This window comes from Cetorhinus maximus, chromosome 10 (assembly GCF_964194155.1).
Source record: "Cetorhinus maximus chromosome 10, sCetMax3.hap1.1, whole genome shotgun sequence".
Classification (NCBI taxonomy): Eukaryota; Metazoa; Chordata; class Chondrichthyes; order Lamniformes; family Cetorhinidae; genus Cetorhinus; species Cetorhinus maximus.
The window spans coordinates 65,731,119-65,755,297 of record NC_135888.1 but is presented as its reverse complement, the minus strand read 5'-3'; the positions used below and the strand labels follow the sequence as shown (position 1 = coordinate 65,755,297).

The window sequence follows — 24,179 nt, the reverse complement described above, 5'->3', positions numbered from 1 at the left end:
CAATGGAGCCTTTCATTCGTCTGTGGCTTTGGAATGCCCTGGAGCTGTTGCTATTCCTCACGGCGATCATTGATGGCCTCCCTGTCCTGCCCTGTTCAGCTCATGGTTCTGCCTCATATTCACTGGTGTTTAAAGGCAAATGGAGTCCCAGTGCCTTCCCCAAGCAATACCCACTGTACAGGCCTCCTGCACAGTGGTCACCCCTCATAGGTAGGAGGAGAAATACCATGCTGGACAATAATGGAAGAGCAGTGTGCATAAGGGCAGGGAGAAGTCAGTGGTGAGGTGGGGGAATAAGTAACTGAGAATTCAACCACCCCTCTACATACAGAAAAATGCTTGCTTTTATTTAAAGGTATAAGTGTATTATGTCCCTTTATTTAAAAAAAACATCAGTAGCACATAGAATTGTAATTCCCCTCTCCATGGTTTTACTGGTGGCACTAACCCTTTCATATTTAAGCAGGTTAAGTCCTCTGTTAGAATAATGGAGAGGAAAAGCTAGTATGAGGGCATTAATTGTTCCTACAATGACATCACTGACAGTATTTTTTACCCTTTAAGGGGTAAATGTTTCTCAGTGCTGGGCCTGGGGAAAGCTCACCTCCCTGAAGAGGGACATGGAGTGCAGGCCCATCACCTCAGCTCTCCCCCTGCTGGGCTGCCTTGGCCTAAGGTTACATCATTGGGTCAGTGCCAAGTGCAAGCTCATACAATGGAAACGAGGTGGAAAGGGATATTCCCAGCTCCTTGTCAGAAAGGATAGGATATGCTTGAAGAAATCAGATGTTCGGGTTCCTCAGGGGGTCTGTGGGGCTCCTAGAGGTGGATAACTCAAGATTCAGCAGTAAGTGCTTTCTTCATACTTAAATCTCACCTGAATGAGTTCTCAGGATGTTTTCTCTGTTGCTCTCAGAAAGCAGAGCTGATACCAGCCAGAAGCACCTCTTGGGCCTGCATCTGCGCTTCTCTGATTTGCCTCCCTCCCCTGCACCCCCCTGCTTTCAATCACAAGACCCAGGGATGGGCCTGAGCACACCCAGAGCATTCAAATGGCTCAGGACAGGAAGCTTGAACGGGCCTCATTCCTCACAGCTGCAGCCCACCTCCAATCTAGCAGGGATTCCTCTAGTATTATCCTGATTTGCCAAATATGAATCTTCCACTATGGCAGATGATCTATTTGTTAAGCAAGTACTGCCAGGTAAATGGTTATAAAAAGGTAGACGCTGTTAAAATAGACCGACAGACCTTTGTGCAATAGTGTCCAACAGTTGATAGTGAGTCGGCAATCCATTTAAACTCTCTCTAGATTGTCGTTGATGGAAATAAAAGTCAGGAGAGATGCAAAATGGACTCCTGCTACACACTCACCTGTTTTACCCCGCTGCACAAAGTCAAGATCAAAGTCAAAAGCCAGAGTAATTATTTAATCTTTCCTGGTCTGAGTGGTTTAGTTGTTCACCAACTTAATCAGCTTACCCGTCGAGGAGTTTACTCAATGACTTAATGAATGCCTTAAGCTGAGTTAATAGCTTAGTTTTTCAATGCAGCGGTCACTCATAATGACAAGTACCAGCTATGGCAGTTGGATTCCCTGGCCAGTCCTGGAGTACGGGAATACACAGAGAGAGGAACACATGCTACACTAACACAGGAGACCGAAAAAGCAAAGAACAAGATACACAGCATTGCTGGGTTCTTCAAGGCACTAGCCATTCCAAGTGGGATAGGACAGAGATCAATTAAGCTTACAGTATATCCAGCACACCCACTGGTAAGGAACTGGTGAAGCAATGTTTTTTTGTATATCAGGTGGACAGCTGGCTGACTAATTTGAATCTGGTGGAAGCACAGAATCCCATGGAGAAATTATAATGTGGTGCCAATGGGGGCAACACAGCCCAGTGCAGACCTGCCCATCTATTTGTCTCTTAGATACACAGCTGGGATTGACATATGGAAGTTAATCGGTATTACAATTAACATTCGGATGCCTTGAGTTGATGATACTAACACACCATGGTGTGCAGATCAATGAGGCAACAACCATAAAAGAACGATCCTTTCTAAATCTACAAGCCCATAAAAATTCAAACAGGACAAACCAATAAATGAGGAACAGTCATAAAGAGGACTGAATTGCTTGGGTTTTGTGGCCTGGGTTTAAGGGATTGTAGTCCATGGACTGTAGTTTGGAAACTTTTGGCTTCTCTAAAAAGACTGTGCAAATCTCAACCTGATACTCAAATTAAACTAAATTCAGGTATTGGTAAATTAATGCAAATTGATCTCATTCTGATAACCTCAAGTTCAAAATTTGGCTTCATTCCCATAACCCTGTCTCAGCAAATGATGGTTAGCTTCAGGTCTGACATTTAGTTGTGAGCAATGTAGACACCAAACCATAGAGAACATTTCAACACTGTGTAATCTCTCCCTCAAGCAGAATTTGAATGTGTATTGTCCTTAAGGGAATCAAATAGAAGAGATTAGTGTTGAGAGGGGATATCTATTGTGAGGTGATGTGCTAATTGACCTTTTCTGTTGTTGCTACCTGTAATATGTTCTGCTTGGAAACCATGAAGCAGTCTTGTTACAGTTACAAAAAAAGTCTTTATTAACATTACTGAACTATGTGATTATTTACAATAGAGGGCAAAGGTATGGAGACAATACCATACTAGGTCCTTACATGTTGCTACCTATCTCCAGATTGACTTTAGCTCTAGGTCATGTGTCTTCTTACATCACAGTGTGGGCGGTACTCTACTCGGTCCCACATTTACCCTTTAGGTACCAGAGCTTTCAACTATACTTCTCCCCAAGTCTTTATCCCCTTTATCTGAATAAAGACTGACATTAGTTTACTTACAGTTTGCTTCAAGCCTTACATCGCTACAAGTCTTGTGTACTTAACTATAGTGTTACAACTATAAACTATTCTAACTCTAAAATACTTCATGATTAACATTACAACATTAGCAACACGCATTGACAATGTTCTTACTACCCTATGGGCACCCACCACCAACCCCCCCACTTCTTGACCTCAGGGACTAAGGCGGCCTTGAGGTCTTGTACCCCTGCTACATCTTGTTTGATGTCCGGTCAGGAGAGTGGTAGGCTCTAGGGGTTTTTGATCTTGGTGGTGGATCTGGATGTAGCTACTATCTCCAGACTGACCTTAGCTCCAGGTCATGTTCCTTCTTACATTACTGTATAGTGGGTACTGTACTCAGCCCCATGTTAACCCTTTCAGTACCAGGTCCTTTTACTACACCTACCCCCCCACCCCCCCCAAGTCTTTATCCCCTGTATAAAGGATGACTTCATGTGCTCCTTCCGTTGACGGATGCTACACTATGCCTGGTTGGTTTGGTTGAAGTGGCGGTGATTTGTTGTAGTGAGTGGTGATTGTTTCTTTCTGGGTGTACGAAAGAGGTATTTGTCAGGTTGTCAGTGGTGTTCCTTCTTTTTCTTCTGCCTTTTCCGGTGTCTGGAAGCTCTCTGCAGTTGAGGGAGAGCAGTCATGTGGATGGAATAAGAGTAGCGCGGTAGCTCACCTTTGTGTAGCTGTGTTTGTGTGAGGCTGCTACCTGGTTCCAGCTGATGCTGTCGTTTTAGCACGCTGGTTGGTAGTTGTTGGCGCTGTGCATTAGGCTGCTGGTCACTGGTGGAGGTAGAGGCTTCTCTGGAGTTCCAGAACTAGCGTCACTTCCACTGGAGGTGTTGTGGAAACCTCCTGTGCAGTGAGTTGGTCTGGCCTTTGGGTAGTTTCGGGGAGCTGAAATGAAGAACAGACCTGCTCCACAAACAGAGAAGAGAGGTTACAAATAAAGTCAATATTTGAATAGTGTGTCATGGTTCGGCCTTCAGGAGGATGCCTTTCAAGCTGGGTGGGGACCACCATTGACTTCACAGCTTCTGCCGGTCGAAGGAGATCGAGAGCTATGCAGATGTCTCTGCTGAAGAGTGAAAAGGGCTGATTCTGCACTAAGTACATCAGCTCCATAATCTGTTTGTCTCCAATCCTCAATGGCTCCTGAATCATACTAATGACTGAGGTTTGGACTCCCCCTGTGCCGTAGAGTGGGATGTGCATCATTTGGGCCCCGTAGCATTGGAGCCATGGTTCCTAGTTCAATAGGACTGCCACTCCGGCACCAGAATCTAACTTAAAGTTGGCTAGGTGGCCCTTCACTGAGATGTCCGTGTTCCAGAAAGAAGAGCTGCATCATCCTTTGTCGCCCAGGAAGAAAAGCTCTGTGTGTCTTCTGGGTTGGTGGCATCAACTTGGTGGATGGCTCTCGGGTTGTCTGTGCAGTGCTGAGGTTGTGACTGGCACAGTCCACAGAAGTTTCCTGTCTGTGGCAGTGGAAGCATTTGGCAGCACTCGCAGGATTTCCGTGAGTGCGCTTCGCATGCAGAGCTGGCACAGTTGTTCGGCCAGGTGGTTGGGTGGTGGCTTACCCTGGCTTGTACAGTTCCTGCATTTGCATGTGGTGGACTGAGGTGTGTGGCCTCTGCCCCATGAAGCACCCTCCCCTCTGAGAATGATCTTGTGTTAGCCTCACAGCCCAGACAGCCTAACTAGCTGGGCAGCCTTGTCAAGAGTAAGGTCATCTTTGGCTTGAAGAATGTTGAGGAGCAAATCGTACATGACACCCACCACGATTCTGTCTCGGATGAGTTCGGACTTCAGATCATTGTATTCGCATCCTTCTGCCATGCGGTAAAGATCATTGATAAAGGAAGAGACAGGGTCCCTAGACTGATGGATTCTCCTGTTAAATTTGGCACCTTTCAAGATCTTATTAGATCTCAGGTTGAAGAAAGGGTCGAAAATTTTTAAAACATAGTCAATATTAGCAGATGATTCACCAATGGATTGCCTGGCGATGATATCATCTGTAATCGGCCCAATGGAATAAAGTAATGTGCTAACCTGTTCTGCCTGTGACTTTTTATTTAATCCTGCAGCAGTGCTATTGCTCAGGAACCTTTTCCTCCAATAACCCCAATTGTGAGATTGGTCAGGGCCATGGGTAAGGCACATTGCAGGTGGTAGGGAAGAATTGTGTTCCATCTTTAAAATATTTTAATGTGCGGGTGTCCCTTTAAGAGTGAAGGGGATTTCAAGGTGGTGTCGCTGGTATTGATGAAGACAGGATTTTTGCATGCTTCACAGTTTAGGCGTAAAATTCAAAATAACGGAGGTGGTCCGCTGGGGAAGAAGAACCCTCAAAGTCGCTGCGGGTTGGGTTACTGCTGAGGGTCATTTTAGTTGCAACGGCGTGCTGTGGGGTTGGGGGCGCAGAATTCTTGCTGGCTGGGAGGCTGAAGAATTGCAAGGCACCCAATTTTTTAAAATTTAAATTCCTCTGTGTTTGATCTCTTTCTTTTGTTTTTTCTTTCGTGATGTTCCAGACTTGGGGCGCCAAGTGGAGAGGGCATCAAGTTGGAGTTCTGGCTAGTGATGAGATGCACAACAGCCTGACTGGATTTTTAAAAAATGGTTCACAGGACTGGCTTGTCTGGAACTTTAAGAGGATCTTATCTCACCCAGCAGACTGCTGGCTGCTGACTCTGCTTTGTTGAAGCTGATCTTCCACAGAGATTCAGTGAAGACTTTTATTTGAGCTTAACTTCTGCCTTTTTTCTGCTGCCAGGCTCTCATGTCTCTGGAGTTTTTCAGGCACGTTTTTTCAGTGTCTTGCTTTTTGAGCGAGAGGTTGTTTTAGTGCAGAATTATTGCTAGTGTCATTTTCTTGAGTTCTTCAATCCTTTAGAGAGGATGTGGATTTTTATTCCCTGCTGCCACCATGGTCCATTCTGTTGTCACTACCCATGATGTGCACTGCTTGGACACCATGAAGCAGTCTTGTTGAAGTCTTATGGCACAGCCTATGGCAAATGCTGAGCTACTCAAATCCCAGGGGGAAGCTTGAAACAACTTCCACAACTTGTTTTGTAATTTGTATAAATTTCAAGATGCATGCCTTGAATTCAGTAGTAATAAGACTACCAAACCTTCTAGGTTTCTTACAAAACTAAATTAAACCTTTATTAATAGAAGAAATGATTTTAAATAGATACATAGATCTACAAATTACTACTATGATAACTTCTAAATCCCCTAATTAATCTAACTCCCAGTTACACTTTTGTTAAGGCAACAGTTAGACACATAGATTTTAAAAGACCCAGGCAAAGAAACATGATACCCTGAACAACCCAATTCGAAGTGAGTTTTCTTAACTTCAGTTTGTTGTAGACAGCAGCTTGAGGTGTAGATGTTGAAGGCGTTTCACACTTCTTAGATCTTAGAATGCCTACCTTTACACACAACCTTCTCTCCTTTATACATATTTTCCCCTTTGAATGCAAATTCCCATTGTTTCACTATGTCTTTGGACTTTACTTCTCTGATCATAAAAATCTCTCTCAGTAGTAATTTTACCAGTAATCTTTGGGAAAAATAAACACACTGTTCTTGAACTTCACCTGGCTAGGTGACACATTTCACCCCTCTTTTGAAAACAATCTAGTCTGGTTTATTTTAAAATGCTAATGTTCCCTTTACCCCTATGTCTACCTACTTAACATTTCAAACCTAGCTTATCTCCTAATACATCAAAGCCTTCAGACCAGCTGCCTTTAATCTAATTAAGACACACACACACACACACACACACCACTATTTTACAATAAATTCTAATAACATTATTATATCTTCCTGATATTAAGTTACAAAGAGCTTTATTAACATTACTGAACTATGTACATATTTACAGTAGAGGGTAAAGGTATGGAGAGGAACCCATACTAGGTCCTTACATGTTACTATCTATCTCTAGACTGACCTTATCTCTAGGCCATGTGCCTTTTACATCACCATCTGGGCGGTACTGTATTCAGTCCCATGTTAACCCTTCAGGTACAAGATCCTTCCACTGCATCAATGAGTGTGATTGTATGGAGAGTTGTATCCTTTCACTGTGGTTTACTTGTTGCTTATTCTTCAGCTGTCCTTCATGGTACGGATAGTCCCCAGTCCTGACTGGTTTGTTGGCAGTGACAACATTATTCTGTGTGAGGGGAATCATTGGAAGGAGGAACTGACGCTTGACCTTTACCCTTATGATGCTGGGACAGACAGTGGCTTCACTTTTTCCTCACCCAATTTTGCAACAGTTCCACAGGACAAAATAACAAAGGTAATCAATGTCACTTCTAGCCACAGACTTGTAATTAAATTTGAGGCACCAAAATGGGTGGAGCAAAGAAAGTACATGAGAGAATAGGTTCAACTGCTTTGTACTCTCCATAAAGAAACGCATTATATATGGCCAGTGGCCTCTGTAATTCCACTACATTAAGAGGTCACTCTCAGCTATAGTGAGCTGTACCAATTGACTGCTCTCATCTCTCTCCACGAGAGTTAACATTACGGTTAAGAGAAAGGGTGAAAAAATAATCAATGACATTACAATCATTTCAGTATACAAATACTTTGATAAAGTTCAAATGCATACCCAGAGACTTGGTGAAACCTTCCTTCAAGGACTTGGGTGAAACCGATGTTATGATGATCCCCTAATGATGCCCACCCAACAACATCATGTAATCACTTGATAGAGGTAGGAAAACAATTTTACACAATCTCTGACTCTCAAGGAGATCAAACACAAGTTCCAGGAGACCACAATGACCAGGAGGCACATCACCCGACTTCCTTTACATATTTTTTCAGGATGAGAAACAACATTATTCACACTGCAGAGAACTCCGGATTTCAAAATTTCACCGAGAGTATTTGTCAACATTAGCTAAAATATGTCCATGGTATATTCAAATTCATCTTCCTTCATCCAAACCAATGTCATGTGCAGATTCAAACCCATCATTCATTCAAATCCATATTGTCTTCAGTTTTGCTCCAAAACTGGACGTAATATTCTAGATGAGGCCTAAACAAGGTCTTGTGCAAGGACACAATGGTACTTTTTATTTTATATTGGATTGCCCTAGCAATGCACCCTAATACTTGATTTGCTTTAGTTATGGCCTGTGGCCCTGGTTGTAAACCTTTAGATACTTGTATTCTATAACATCAAAGTCCCTTTCCCATTCCAAAGACTTTAGTTAACAGCTCTGTGTGATATGCGTATGCTTGGCATTAGCCCCGTGCACTACATTTATCTACATTAAATGATACGAGGGGTGAGAGGCTTCAGTTCGAGGAGACTAGGACCATAGGACTTAGGAGCAGGAATAGGCCATTCAGCCTTTCGAGCCTGCTCCATCATTCATTGAGATCTTGGCTGATCTGGTTGTAGTTTCAGCTCCACTTTGATGTCTACCCCCGATAACAGAATCACTGAATCTTTACAGTGCAGAGGGAGGCCATTCATCCCATCAAGACTGTACTAGCTCTCTGAAAGCATTTCACCTAGTCCCACTCACCTGCCTTATCCCCGTAACCTTGCACATTCTCTCTTTTCAGATAGCAATCCAATTCCCTTCTGAATACCTCGATCTAACCTGCTTCCATCACCCCCTCAGGAAGTTCGTTCCAGACTCTAACCACCCTTTGGGTAAAAAAAAATTTCCTCACATCACTTCTACTCCTTTTGCCCATTATTTTGAATAGTTTTTGATGTAATCTTGAGTGGGAACAGTTTCTCACTAGTTACCCTGTTCAAAACCTTCAGGATCTTGAATACCTCTATCAAGTCTCCTCTCAGTCTTCTTTTCTCCAAAGAAAACAATCCCAACCTCTCCAATCTATCCTCATAGCTAAAGTTCTTTATCCCTGGAATCATTCTTGTGAATCTCCTCTGTTTTCTCTAAAATGCCTTCACATCCTTCCTCAAGTATGGAGCCTATAACTGGACGCAGTACTCCAGATGAAGCCTAACTAGTGTCTTATATAAGTTCAACACGACCTCCTTACTCTCGTACTCAATTCCCCTATTAATAAAGCCTAAGATACTATATGCATTATTAACTGCTCTCGCAACATGCACTGCCATCTTCAATGACTTATGTATATATACACTGAGGTCCCTCTTTTCCTGCACCTCCTTTAGATTTTCTCCCTTTATTTTATACTGTCTCACCATATTCTTCCTGCAAAAATGAATCACCTCATATTTTGCTGCATTGAACTGCATCTGCCAATTGTCTGCCCAATCCACTAACATGTCTAAGTCCTTTTGAAGTTCAACTCTATCCTTGTTACAGTTGACAATGTTTTCAATCTTCGTATCATCTGCAAATTTTGAAATCATGCCCTGAACACCAAAGTCTAGGTCATTAATATATGTCAGAAAGAGCAAGGGTCCCAACACTGACCCCTGGAGAACTCCACTACAAACCCTCCTCCAATCTGAAAAACAACCATTTATCACTACTCTGTTTCCTGTCATTCAACCAATTTCTTATCCAAGTGTCTATTTTCCCTTTTATTCCATGAGCTAAAATTTTGCTCACAAGTCTGTTGTGTATCAAATGCCTTTTGAAAATCCATATACATCACATCAACAGTGTTGCCCTTATCAACCTTCTCTGTTACCTCCTCAAAAAACTCCAGCAAGTCAGTTAAACCTGATTTTTCCTTAATGAATCCATGCTGGTTTTCCTTAATTATCCTGCACTTGTCCAAGTGACTATTGATTTTGTCCCAAACTGTAGCTTCCAGAAGTTTTCCTACCACTAAAGTCAAACTGACTGATCTGTAGTTGCCGGCTTTATCTTTGCACCCCTTTTTGAACAAGGGTGTAACATTTGCAATTCTCCAGTCCTCTGGCACCACCCCTGTGTCTAAGGAAGACTGGAAGATTATCAGCAGTGCCTCTGAAATTTCCACTCTCACTTCCCTCAGTACCCTTGAATGCATCTCATCCGGTCCCGGTACCTTATCTATTTTAAGTAAAGATAACCTTTCTGAACCTCCCCCTTCTCAATTGTAAATTCTTCCAGAGTACCAGTTACCTCCTCTCTCACCTTGGCCTGGGTAGCGTCTTCTTACTTTGTAAAGATAGATAAAAAGTATTTGTTTAATACCTCAGCTATTTCTCCTGCCTCCACATGCATGTCCCCTTTTTTATCCCTAATTGGCCCTACTCTTTCTTTTAACAACCTTTTATTATTTGTATGCTTGTAGAAGACCTTGAGATTCCCTTTTATATTAGCTGCCAATCTCTTTTCATGTTCTCTTGTTTTTCTTATTAGTTTTTCACTTCCCCTCTGGTCCTTCTATATTCAGCCTGATTCTCCATTGTATTTTCTACCTGACATCTGTTGTATGTGCACTTCTTCCTTTTCATCTTCACCTCTATTTCTCTTTCATCTAGGACGCTCTGGATTTATTTGTCCTACCTTTCACTTTCAAGGGGGATATACCTTGAGGTTGATTGCAATACCTTTTCTTTGAGGTGGCCCATTGTTCAGCCACTGTCTTTTTTGCCAACATTTGATTCCAACTCACTCAGCTCGGATGCATTTTCATCCCATCGAAGTTGGCTTTCCCACAATTAATTATCCCTGCTCTGGATTGCTCCTTGTCCTTTTCCATGGCCAACCTAAACCTTATGATACAATAGTCACTATCCCCTATGTGCTCTTCCGCTGTTATTTGATCCACTTGGGCCAAATCATTCCCCAGAACCAGGTCCAACTGTGCCTTCCCTCTCATTGGACTGGAAACATACTGCTGCAGAAAATTACCTTGTACACACCTCAAGAACTCTCGCCCCTCTTGTTCCTTTGCACTGTTCCTATCTATATTTGTCTATATTTGGATAATTGAAATCCCCCATTATAATTACTCTATACTTCCTGCACCTGTCTGTTAATTTATTTGCAAATTTGTTTCTCACATTCCTTCCACTAGTTGGTGAACTATATACTACACTGATCAATGTTATTGCACCTTTTTCATTCATTACCTCTAGCTAGAGAGATTCTGTCCTTGACCCCTCCAGAACATCCTCTCGCTCCAGTACTGTAATGGAATCTTAAATCAATGGTGTCACTCCACACACCCACCACCCCCCTTTTCTTCCTTTCCTGTCTCTCCAGGAATATTTAACACACAGTCCTGTCCTTCTTTGAGCCAGGTCTCTGTTATAGCAATAATCTCATAATTCCATTTGTCAAACTATGCTTGTAGTTCACCAATCTTATTAGCCACACTCCGTGCATTCACATAGATGCACATTAACCCTGATTTAGGTTTTTTGACTTTCCCCCTTATTCTGATCCCATCAAATGGCTTGCTATTGCCTACTTTAATTCTATGAAACTCTCCAAGTATTCTATTTACCACGATACTACTTTCTGATATATCCTCCTTATCAGTTAACACTTTTCTACTTCCCACTGCCAGTTTTTCCCGTCTCCGTTCTGAATTTCCCTTCAGGTTCCCACCCCCTGCCAATCTAGTTTAAATCCTACCCAACAGCAGCAGCAAACTTTCCCACAAGGACATTAGTCCCAGTCCTGTTAAGGTGTAACCTGTCCTTCTTGTACAGGTCCCACCTGACCCATAACCAGTCCCAATGCCTCAGAAATCTAAAGCCCTCCCTCCTATTCTATTTGTCCAGTCCTGTGTTGAACTGCTCAATCTTCCTATTCTTACACTCACTAACTAGCAAGTGGCACTGGGAGTAATCCTGTGATTACTGCTCTTGAGGGCCTGCTTTTTAATTCCCTTTATAACTCCCTAAAATCTGCTTTCAGGACCTCATCCCTTTTCCTATGTATGTCATAGGTCCCAATGTGGACCCTGACCTCTGTCTGTTCACCCCCCCTCAAAAGAATGTCCTGCAGACACTCTGTGACATCCTTGACCCTGGCACCAGGGAAGAAACATACCATCCTGGAGTTACGTCAATGGCTGCAGAAACGCCTGTCTACACGCCTAACTATGGAATCCCCTACCACTATAGCACTTTCACTCTTCCTCCTGTGCAGCTGAGTCACCTGTGGTGCCACGAACTTGGCTCTTTCTACGATCCTCTGAGGAACCATCTCGCTCACGAGTATACAAAAATAGGAAAATGGTTAGAGTAAGACAGCCTCAGGGGATTCCTACACTACCTGTCTGTTTCTCTTAGATACTCTGGTGGTCACCCATTCCCTCTTTGCCTGTGTACTTCTTAGCTGTGGTGTGACCGTCCCTCTAAACGTGTTATCTACGTAATCCTCAGCCTTGTGGATGCACCACAGTGACTCCAGCTGCCGCTCGAGTTCCACAACCTGAAGCTCAATTTTCTGCAGCTGGTGACACTTCCTGCAGATGTAGTCATCAAGGGCACTTTGTGCCTGCATGTCTTCCCACATCTCGCAGGATACACATTCCACATGGCCAAGCTGAACTGACATACCTTAAACTTTATATAAAGTGTTTACTACAGTATGGTATAATATAATCGCTCACCTGTCACTCATCAATTGTCTCTTCTGTGCTGAGTCCAGAAAGGCCTATACCTACTTAGCTGTAAAATCCTGGCTCTCTCTCTCTCTCTCTCTCTCTGCTGCTTTATGGGCTCCTATGACATTCAATCAGCTTCTTCCCCTGTAGTAAAGTAAGACCCAGCTACTGGAGGCTGAGAAAAGGTATAAAATGAAAGGAGCACCTCCTTCCCTGCTTCGCAAACTTCCTCACTCACCATACTCCAAATTAAGCACTGTAATGCACCAAAGCAGCACTCAAGTGCAGACCAACCCTTGACCACCACCAACCCCCCACCCCCTCTACCGCCTTGTCTATCAAAAATCTGTTTATGTCTGCCTTGAATAAATTCAATGACCCAGCCTCCACTACTTTCTGGGGAAGAGAATTGCACATCCTATCGACCCTCTGAGAAAAAAATTTTCTCCTCATCTCTGTCTTGTACGGTAGACCTCATATTCTTAAACTGTGTCCCCTAGTTCTAGTCTCTCCCACAAGTGGAAACATCCTCCTGGTATCTACCTTATCAAGTCCCTTCAGGATCTCATATGGTTCAATAAGATCACCTCTCATTCCTCTAAACTCCAATGGGTATAGTCCTAACCTGTTCAACCTTTCTTCATAAGATAAGACTCTCATCCAAGGATTGAGTTGAATGAACTACTAAAGAACTAAAAAAACGGAAACTTTTCATTTAAAGGTGAAGCGGAGATTGGAGAGAGGTTTAAAGTTCTGGGGGGCTTTGATATGGTAAATTGGGAAAACAATTTACACTTATTATTCAGTAACTAGAGGATATCACTTTAAAATCATCACCAAAAGATCAAAAGAAAAGGTTAGCAGAATATGTTTTATGCAGAAGGTTGTTAGGACATGTAATGTTCTACCAGGAATAGTGATGGAAATGGAATTTGTAATAGCTTTAAAGTAGTAATGAATAAATATTTGAAAAATGAGCAACTTAAAAGGGTATGTGGACAAAACAGGGGAATGGTATTATGTGGATTACTGTTTCAGAGCAGTGGCATGTCATCATGGGTCAATTATGACCTCTTTCAATGCTGCACAATTCTTCAATATGGGTACATAACTTTGGAACAAAATGAAAAGCAACATCAATAACACTATAGGATATTCCAGAATCCATTATCTCACTGAGTGCATTGACCAACATTTATTAAAGCTCATCCTTGATGAATTCAGTTTCATCTTCATTGACCTAAACCGTTCACAAAGACTATTTCAGATGCAAACCCATTATTCATTCAAACCCATTCATCAAGCCTCTCATTGGTGCAAACTCATCAATCATCAGTTGTGCAAACCAGCTAGGTCCAACCTTATTTTCCATGGCTCCAAATGTATTTGACAAGAATTCGTAGAAAATAATGATTGGTATTACACAACAAAATATTTGTTTTGAAAGCTGCAGAGGTTTCCTTCTCTCTCTCTCTCTTTCTCTGAGCAAATGGTCTAATTCTTGGATAACTCCAGTAACACCATATTTTAAATGCTTGCTTCTTCCAGATAACATCAGCTTTTCCCAATCATGGCGCTAATTCATTCTACTACCCCAGACTTAGACATCTCCCACCAATGGCACAAGTCACACTCCGGAAACATAAGAATTGGCAGTCAGTAAAAACAGCCACTATCAACTTAAACTTCATACCTCATGGCAGGGAAGCCGAGAGGTTTTCAGGTAAGGAAGTACCCCTGTCTTAAGCTGTTTTTACCTTGGTGACGGTAGGATGTTTGCATGAGCGGTTCTCAATAAGTGTCCAGCTAGCAGCAAGCCCCAATATAAAAATGTGTAATTTGTGCAGGCCAATGCCGAGGAAGACTTACTTAGAGTTACTTTATGCTATCCTTATTCATATTTGTGAAGGCTATGGGACCTGACAATATCCTGGAAAATCCAATGCAGCCAATTACCACCCCATCAGTGTACTTTCAATCGTCAGCGAAGTGATGGAAGGTGTAGTCTACAGTGCTATCAAGGAGCCCTTACACAGCAATAACTTGTTCACTTTTGCTCAGTTTAGGTTTCGTCAGGGCCACTTGGCTCCTCACCTCATTACAGCCATGAGCCAAACATGGACATAAGAGCTGAGCTCAAGAGGCGAGGTGAGAGTGATTGCCCTTGACCATTAAGGCAGCATTTAACTGAGTGTGGTATCAGGGAGCCCTCGCAAAACTGGAGTCAATGGGAATCAGGGGGAAAACGTTGAACCCTCAACTGCTATCATCTAGAACGACAAGGGCAGCAGACACATGGGAACACCACCATCTGGAAGTTCCCCTCCAAGTCACACACCTTCCTGACTTGAAAATATATCCCTGTTCCTTCACTGTCACTGGATCAAAATCCTGGAACTCCCTCCCTAACTGTGGGTGTACCTATGCGATACAGACTGTAGCGGTTCAAGAAGGCAGCTCACCACCACCTTCTCAAGGGCAATTAAGGATGGGCAATAAATGCTCACCTATCCAGCATTGCCCACATCCCATGAATGAATAAAAACATCTCCCCAATGGTTGGAGTCATACATAGCACCAAAAAAGTTGGCTGGGCTTGTTGGAGGCCAATCATCTCAGTCCCAGGAGCTGCAGGAGTTCCTCAGGGTAGTGTCCTTGGCCCAACCATCTTCAGCTGCTTCATTAATGACCTTCCCTCCATCATAAGGTCAGAAGTGGGGATGTTCGCTGATGATTGTACCATGTTCAGTACCAGTTGCAGCTCCTCAGGGACCGAAGCAGTCCGTGTCCATATGCAGCAAAACCTGGATAACATTCAGCCTTGGGCTGATATGTAGCAAGTAGCATTTGCACCACACAAGTGCCAAGCAATGACTATGTCCGGCAAACAAGAATCTAACCATCTCTCCGAGACATTTAATGGCATTACCATTGCTGAATCTCCCACTATCAACACCCTGGGAGTTACTATTGACCAGGAACTTAACTGGACCATGCATATAACTTTTTTATTCTTTCATGGGATGTGGGTGTCACTGGCAAGGCCAGCATTTGTTGTCCATTCCTAATTGCCCTTGAGAAGGTGATGGTGAGCTGCCTTCTTGAATGACTGCAGTCCACCCATATACTCCCAGAGTGCTGCTGGGAAGGGAGTCCCAGAATTTTGATCCTGCAACAGTGAAGGAATGGCGATATAGTTCCAAGTCAGGATGGTGCGTGACTTGGAGGGGAACTTGCAGGTGGTGGTGTTCTCATGCGTCTGCTGCCCTTGTCCTTCTATGTGGCAGACACCATGGGTTTGAAAGGTATTGTCAAAGGAGCATAGGTGAGTTTCTGCAGTGCATCTTGTAGATGGGTCACACTGCTGTTTCTATGCATTGGTGGTGGAGGGAGTGAATGTTCCTCAAAATTTCTGGCTTCTGACCTGCCCTTGTAGCCACAGTGTTTATATGGCTGGTCCAGCTCAGTTTCTGGTCAATCTGGGAATCCAGGACAAAGCAGCCCACTTCATTGGCACCACCATCCACCACCGGCTTACATTCATTCCCTCCACCACTGATACACAGTGGGAGCAGTGCGTACCATCTACAAGATACACTGCAGCAAGTTGCTAAACCTCATTCGATAGCACCTTCCAAACCCTCAACCTCTGCTACTTGAAGGACAAGGGCAGTTGACACATGAGAACACCATCACGTGCAAGCTCCCCTCCAAGTCGCACACCGTCCTGACATGGAACTATATCGCTGTTCCTTCAGTGTCGCTGAATCAAAGTCCTGGAACTCCCTCCCTAACAGCACTGTGAGTGTACCTACACCACATGGACTGCAGCGGTTAAGAAGGTGGAACATCACCACCTTCTCAAGGGCAATTAGAGATGGTCAATAAATGCTGGCCTAGCCAGTGATGCCCACATCCCATGAAAGAATGTTTTAAAGAAACTATTTATACAGTTCAGCTCAGTTACTACTGGGTGTGAGGTTGCAGCACAAAATGACCCATAAATCATTTTAGTTGGGTGCTTGCTCAATGATCAATTATAACTACAGTATCTATCTGTTTGGGCCTTCAAAGCATGTACTGATACTGAAAGATTACTAAGTAAATAGTTCCTCTAAATATGTAATGTGTTGTGAGTGGTGGCCGAGTTGGTACTATTGATAGAATTGATCCGCAGACACTTCTTGGGTGGAAACTTTAAGTTTATTTACAAGGTATTCAACAGCTACTACATTTGTGCTTTCAACTCCAACTCTACCTCTATACTACTATCTACTGAGGTAGCCTGCGCTACTCTCCTATTGGTTACTATAGATCATGTGATCTTCCTTAACAAGAATTGTTCTTAAAGGTACAATACACATGAAATAAAACCATAATTACTACATAATGGAATTATCTAATCCTGAAGTTTGACTACGTTTTAATGACCATTGAATATAAGCAGAAATGCAGCATACCATTCAACGCTACCTCCTTTCTCCATTTTGCTGCACTGTTGGAGCTACTGCCTGTTTCTCGGATGGGATGTTAAACTGAGGCCCGGTCTGTCCTCTGAGGTGGACCTAAGAAGTCCCATGGCACTCTTTCAAGAAGGGATGGGGAGTTCTCTCAGTGTCCTGGACAACATTTATCCTTCAACCAACATCACTAAAACAGATTATCTGGTCATTATCACATTGCTGTTTCTGGGACCTTGCTGTGCACAAATTAGCTGTCATGCTTCTTACATTAAAACGATGACTATATTTCAAAAGTATTTTGTGGCTGTAAAACATTATGGGACAACCTGAGGTTGTGAAAGGTGCTACATAAATGTAGACCTTCCTTTCTTCTAAATATCTTCTCTAAAATTCAGTGACTGGAAATGTACTGATAAATGTTCAATAGCCCTCCTACACAAGCAGCATTGCACCCAACGGGGGAGAACAATGTAACAGAATCTGTACAAACTAGAAAGTATGTCCTACATAACCTTTGGAGCTGCAGCTGGTTTATAATTACTGTACTGTGTCCTACAACATTCCACAGTCAGTAACCACATTCACAGAGCATATGGTCTTACTACAAGCAAACAACGGGGCTGATTTCTGGTCAGTATTGAGTTGGCTGATTTCATACAAGGAAAGAATGAAGGTGGCACCAGTGCCCCCGAATTAATGGTATAGGGTATAGGATGTTGAGGGGGTGAGTGGGGGAATGTGTAATCAAACAATGCCTCCCTACCCACAAAGTGCTGGTGCACATCAGACAGGAACAATTGTGATGTCCTCCATAGTGGAATAGCCTACTCTCACTGCCTAGGCTCACCAATGAAGAATGACCCATGGGTGAAGTTTGGGATGGCTGCTAGCAAGTTCTTTCTTTCTCTTTCTAACTAATACCAAGCTTCATTAGAATAAGTTACTCATTCAAAAGATGAGGTATGAGAAAGAAAAACACCTTTCCATCATCCAGCTCACCCTATTAATTAGATCAACTCAGGGGCTCATTTGCCTCCTGCATTGGCACCAGATTGGAACCCTTCTGCATTCTGTTCAGTCAGGAATTTGTCCAGTTCAAACCAGCTGGCCATATTTTAATGTCATTAACAAATTTCCCAACATTTTTACAACATGAAGGAAAATATTGTAGGCACCTCAGATAAATGGTGCATTTGCTGTCTGTGCCATTTTTCTGCAGCTTTCTCGATTCTATCCACCACCTGAAGTGACGATGGGTGAATGGGAGTACAACTCCAAAAATGCAACTTTTCCTGTCCACTGTGTGTCTGTCATTCTTCAGCCAGCACACTCCAAAGTGTTGAAACTATGAATAAAAGAGAAAGAAAGGCAATTGTTTTCATGGCGGTTTCTTTTGGCTTGAAGCCAAAACGTTACAATCTGTAAACTTCTCTCACCAGAAACAAATAATCAAAAATTGACCTGTAGGTGCCTATTTACAATCATTGAACATAAAGAAACAGACTGCTCTTTAGCATGAAAATAATATAATGTGTTACATTATACTCTGTTATGTGGTCAGGGGAGTGATGGATGATGCACCTAGAAGGGCTAGAGCAGTAGACACATGGGAGCACTATTATCTCCAAGTCACACACCACTATGGCTTGGACATATATTGCTGTTCCTTCACCATTGTTGGGTCAAATTCCTTGAACATCTAAGCTAACATCACCGTGGGTGTACTTTCAACATATTCACTGCAATGGTTCAAGAAGAAGGCCATCACGACCTTCTCAAGGGCAACCAGGAGCGGGCAATAAATGTTGGCCTTGACAGCAATGCCCATATCCTAAGAATAATTTATTTTTCAATGATAGTGCATTATCCCAAGCTGTACTACAAAAGAGTAGCTAGTGGCTGTCAATTGTATAAAGAATAGAGGTTCCAGACCAGAGTCCCATGGAAGTCGATTCGGAGCAAAGTATTTTTAATTTATTAACAGGCAGACCAATTTAGTTTTGTCCTCTAATTTCAGAATGGTTCCTAAAACTACACTTCCAGCCTCTGTACTCTTTTTATGCCCATTGATGCTGTTCTCTAAATTATTCAGACTAGCTGGTCTCCAGCTCAATCCATTTTCCGGTCATCCATTTCTGGAGATGCTAGAAATATTGGCCTGAGCCTCGCCTGTCTCCTCACTTATTTCCGTCATGGCTTTTTGAGTGTATCCCATCTGGTCCAGGTGTCCTGTGGTTGTTTAATGCTTCATAACACATGTTTTAGGGATCTCTACTTCTGTTGTAAATTCTGAGCCAGAATCACTGGACCTGGAACATGCCCAGAACTCTATTTGCAATTAATTTGAGACAGCTGTAACTGCATGGTCTCCTATTATACTTGGACCTAACTTATCCCTTAATGAATTCATCTGGTCTTGAAACACTTTGTAACTTTACAAAATGTGCTGGGCAATTTCTTGCTGCTATCAGACATATACTTCATAATCTGTTTGCCGCCACTGGAGCATTTTGCCCCCCTCGGCACACTCTCCACCTTGTTCCATGTACCTCCTCTGATACCTCCTCCAAGTGCCCATTCTTCATGCCTAGACAAGGACTGATAGGCTGCTATAGCACCAAAAGCGTCAAGTCCAGTCAAAAACAACTTGCATTTATATAGCACCTTTAACATAGTGAAATGTCTGAAGGCACTAAACAGGAATGTTATCAGAAAAAATGTGACAAATGAAGCACACAGGGAGGTATTCGAACAGGTGACCGATAGCTTTGTCAAAAAGGTAGATTTTAAGGAGTCCAGTCCTGACTTCACCTGATGCTTGTGCACACAAGCACCTTCTAGCAAAAGTCACTGGATAGAGAGCGGGAGCAGAAATCTTGGCTGATTCTTTCTCACACCTCTTTAACCCAGGTGTGCCGAAGCCAATAGTTATGGGTTAAGAACTACATGACAGGGATCAGCTAACCCAGTGCTGGCCAGAAATTAAACCTGATTATATATTATATCGAATCAAATACATAGATAAATTGTCAATATAATGAGAGATGTATTGCTGCACAATAATTTGACAATTATTTGTCTGCTTTGACTAGCAAACAGATTTAGATGCAGTCAGGTTCATATACACATTTATACTACTTGCAGTGAAAGCAGTTCTGCGATAGCTTGCAAATGCCTGGATTCCAAATCCATCCTGTTTCTACAATTGGATGGATTTGCATACGCTCTGTTGTGCTAAAGTTGCATTAATAGCTTTACTGTTTCCGATGCTCACCTTCCTTGACAGAATGTCAATTCAGGCCAAAAGTGCTAACATTTGGTCTGCAATGAAGATAAAATCATGGTGTTATTAATATTAATATCCGTCACTGCTGGTAGTGTTTATCACCTGGAGGCAGAGAATGAAACCTGTTAAAATCAATACTGTAATACAGAGTACAATGAAATAAGCACAGCAGATTTAAAAAAAATATTTGCTCAGACGATGTGGGTGTCGTTGGCTAGGCCAGCATTTATTGTCCATCTCTAATTGTCTTTGAGCAGGTGGTGGTGTTCTGCCTTCTTGAACTGCTGCAGTCCACGTGGTGTAGGTACATCCACAGTGCTGTTAGGGAAGGAGTTCCAGGATTTTTGACCCAGCAACAGTGAAGGAACAGTGATATATTTCTAAGTCAGGATGGTGAATGGCTTGGAGGGGAACTTACAGGTGGTGGTGTTCTCATGTGTCAGCTGCACGTGTCCTTCTAGTTCATGGGTTTCATAGGGAGGTGCTGTCAAAGGTGCTTTTGTGAGCTGCTGCAATGAATCTTGTAGATGGTACCCACTGCTGCCACTGCGCATCAATGGTGGAGGGAGTGAATATTTATGGCGGCGGACGGGGTGCCAATCAAGTTGGCTGCTTTGCCCTGGATGGTGTTAAGCTTCTTGAGTGCTGCTGGAGCTGCACTCATCCAGGCAAGTGGAGAGTATTCCATCACACTCCTGACTTGTGCCTTGTAGATGGTGGACAGGCTTTTGGGGGTCAGGAGGTGAGTTACTCTCAACAGAATTCCCAGCCTCTGACCTGCTGTTTTAGCCACAGTATTTGTACAGCTGGTCCAGTTCAGTTTCTAGTCAATGGTAACCCCCAGGATATTGACAGTGTGGATTCAGCAATGATAGTGCCATTGAATGTCAAGGGGAGATGGTTATATTCTTTCTTGTTGGAGATAGTCATTGCCTGGCACTTGCCTGGTGCGATTTTTATTTGTCACTCATCAGCCCAAGCCTGGATATTGTCAAATCTTGCTGCATATCGACACAAATTACTTCAGTATCTAAGGAGCTGTGAATGGTGTTGAACATTGAGTAGTCATCAGTGAACATCTCCACTTCTAAACTTATGATGGAGGGAATGGCATTGATGAAGCAGCTGAAGATGGTTGGGCCTAGGACACGCCCCTGAGGAACCTTCTGTGGTACTGAACTTTTTTCTCAGGTAGTGTGATGGGTGAGTGCATGTCAGTACAGGTGTATTGCATATACTATAGACAGCCAAGAGCTGAGGTGTTACATCACACATGAGTCAGAATCATGGGATTCTACAGCATGGAGGTCAGCTATTTGGCCCATTTTGTCTGATCTGGCTGGTGAATAGATGGTCCAGTTGGATGCACTCCTTTGTTGTTTTACTTTTTACGTATCCATTCCATTCCCTTTTGAAAGTTACTATTGAATCTCCTTCCATTAGCCTTTGAGGAAATGCATTCCAGGTCATAACAACACAGAAAATAAAAAATATTTTCCTCATCTCCTCTTTTGCCAATTGTCTTAAATCAGTGTCTTCTGGATACCACCTGTAAACTACTTGATCAAAATACATTATAATTTCGAACACCATGATTAACCTTTAACCTTCTCTGTTCTATGGAGCACAATCTCTTTCACTGTATATGGATGGTCATATCAGTTGTGTCGCTGTCCTTATATTTATTGAGTTGCTGTGTCAATGAGGGTTAGAGAGCCTCCAAGAAAAGTTTCACATTGATCTCTATTTGGTCTTGTTTTTACTTACAGAAACACCATTGGATTGTAAGGTTTCCACATGGTCTTCTTGGGGTCTGTGCAATGGAGATTGCAGTCAATTTGGTACCAGGAATAGGACGCGTTTTATCCACACAAAACCTTCCAGCAGCGGAGCTCCATGTCCAGAGCTGGATCAGGAGAGGAAGTGCATTCCCAGGAATTGTTTCCGGTGATGTCGTTAGATGTGTGACTGACAGCATTGCTGTTGGGTGACAACAATTTCAGTCGTGTAGGTCACAGTTAAGAGTTTTTACCAGTGACTGATGAATGCTTAAGGACATAAGAATTTTTAAGAATGGAAGAAGGCCATTGGAGCCAACAAGTCCATCCCTTTTTGATTGTTCTCAGTGCTTTCTCACCCATCTTCTCATCATATCCTTCAAACCCTTCTCTCTCCAGATACACAAATAAATGTCTTTTAAACTCGTGTACACCGTCTGCTTCAATGGCCTTCTCTGATAATTTAGTCCACAAGTTTATTAGATGAAATCTGACATCCCTTATGTCTCCAAGTCCCCATGTGTAAACTTGGTTCTTGAACCCTTTGTAATTGTGAACAATTTGCCTGAAATGAAACATAAATTATCTTGAAAAATATTTAAATTTCAGTAGATCAGCTCAAGAGCCTCCACTTCACCATCCAAATGAAATCATGTTTGCCTGAGTAGAACCATAAAACACCATTAGTCAGACTATCTGATGAATGAAAGTCAGGAAGAATTCTCTGAAGAAAGTCAGAGAATTGGATAGATTATTTGAGAAAGAAAAAATTACAGGGGAGTGGGACTAAGCGGGTAACTCTTTTAAAGAGGTGGCTCAGGCATAATTGCTCTCCTTCTGTGCTGTATCATTCCATGCTATCATCAGAGACCCTTTCAAAAGAAATGAATAAGAAGGTAACCAGAGGACATTCCCAATGTTAACTAACCAGTAGATAACTGAAACCAATTAATTTCCTGGCTCTGGGTATTTATATAGGCTAATGTTCCCTCACACCCTACACACTCCACAACACCTGGTAAGTAGCCATTAACTAGCTTCCCTAATTGTTTAGTGGACAAAGGCATTGCTCAGTGTAGTTTGGGCCACACAGAGCAGAAAAGTCTTAAATTTGATTCCTGGCTAATGCTGAGTTAGATCTCCTTCGTGACCTGGCAAATTGAGGTGCTATAATGGACACTAGCATTGAGTTGGGAAGTTTAGCAGGGTTCCTTCTCCCGCTGATTACCCAGTGACCCATACAAAAAAGTTACATGTGTGGGGATGTCAGATGAGGAAAAGATCAGTCTCAGTCAGATAATCTGAAGGCACGTGACTATCTGGCTCACACATGAAGGTTAGCCACTTGAGAAAAGTGTCATGGAACATCTTTGGTGCCCAGAGAACAGTGTCCCAGCATAAGTTGATGCTTCTTGGAAGGGCAATAAAGATGGAATTACTGAAAATTAAATAATTACATAAAGTAAATACAGAGCTCAGTGACAGACTTCAGTGATGTGGGGTGTTTAATGCGTGTGTCCCAGTTTTATGCAGCGTAAGAGGTTAAACCCTGGAAGTTAGCATGTTTAAATCTGAGTTCTTACTGGTCTATTTTAAAATGCCGCTGGAAGAAAATTGCTAGAATGGTTTCGCTATTTACAGGAAGACAGCCTGTCATGTGATGAGCTGACTATGTACCTGCTTTGAAAATGCGAGGAAATTTAAAATTATTATTTAAAAAATTAGCAGACAGAATAAAATGATGCTAACAAGAATAATTATTTCAAACTGGTGAAGAGGATGATCAGTAAACATGAGTCTAATGTATTGTGAAACTTAAGTAAAAGCTAAGATCCCAGGTCATGTCATATAACTAGCACAAAGGAAGATGTTTATGATTATTGGAGGCCAATAAATAAGCCCAAGACATTGTTGCAGGAGTTACTCAGCACAATGTCCTAGGCCCAATCTTCTTCAACTGCTTCATCAATGACATTCCCCCCAACATAAGGTCAGAAGAGGGAATGTTCACTGATGATTGCACAGTGTTCAGTGCAAGTCACAACTCTTCAGATATTGAAGCAGTCTGTGCCTGCACGTAGCAAGACCTGGACAACATTCAGGCTAGGGCTGATAAGTGGCAAATAACATTTGCACCACACATGTGCCAAGCAATGACCATCTCCTACAAGAAGGAATCTAAGCATCTCCCCTTGACATTCAATGACATT

The 24,179-nt window shown here is 42.6% G+C and overlaps 1 protein-coding gene across 1 annotated transcript; it reads left to right on the top strand.

The window, feature by feature from the left end:
* On the top strand, positions 1-22,362 carry LOC144685242 (spondin-2-like). The gene is made up of 5 exons (XM_078549674.1): positions 1-210; positions 1,554-1,777; positions 7,029-7,220; positions 13,991-14,165; positions 21,961-22,362. Exons 1-5 carry the CDS (start codon positions 3-5, stop codon positions 22,140-22,142), a joined length of 981 nt encoding a protein of 326 aa, XP_078405800.1. The 5' UTR covers positions 1-2; the 3' UTR covers positions 22,143-22,362.
* Positions 22,363-24,179: the final 1,817 nt, after the last annotated feature.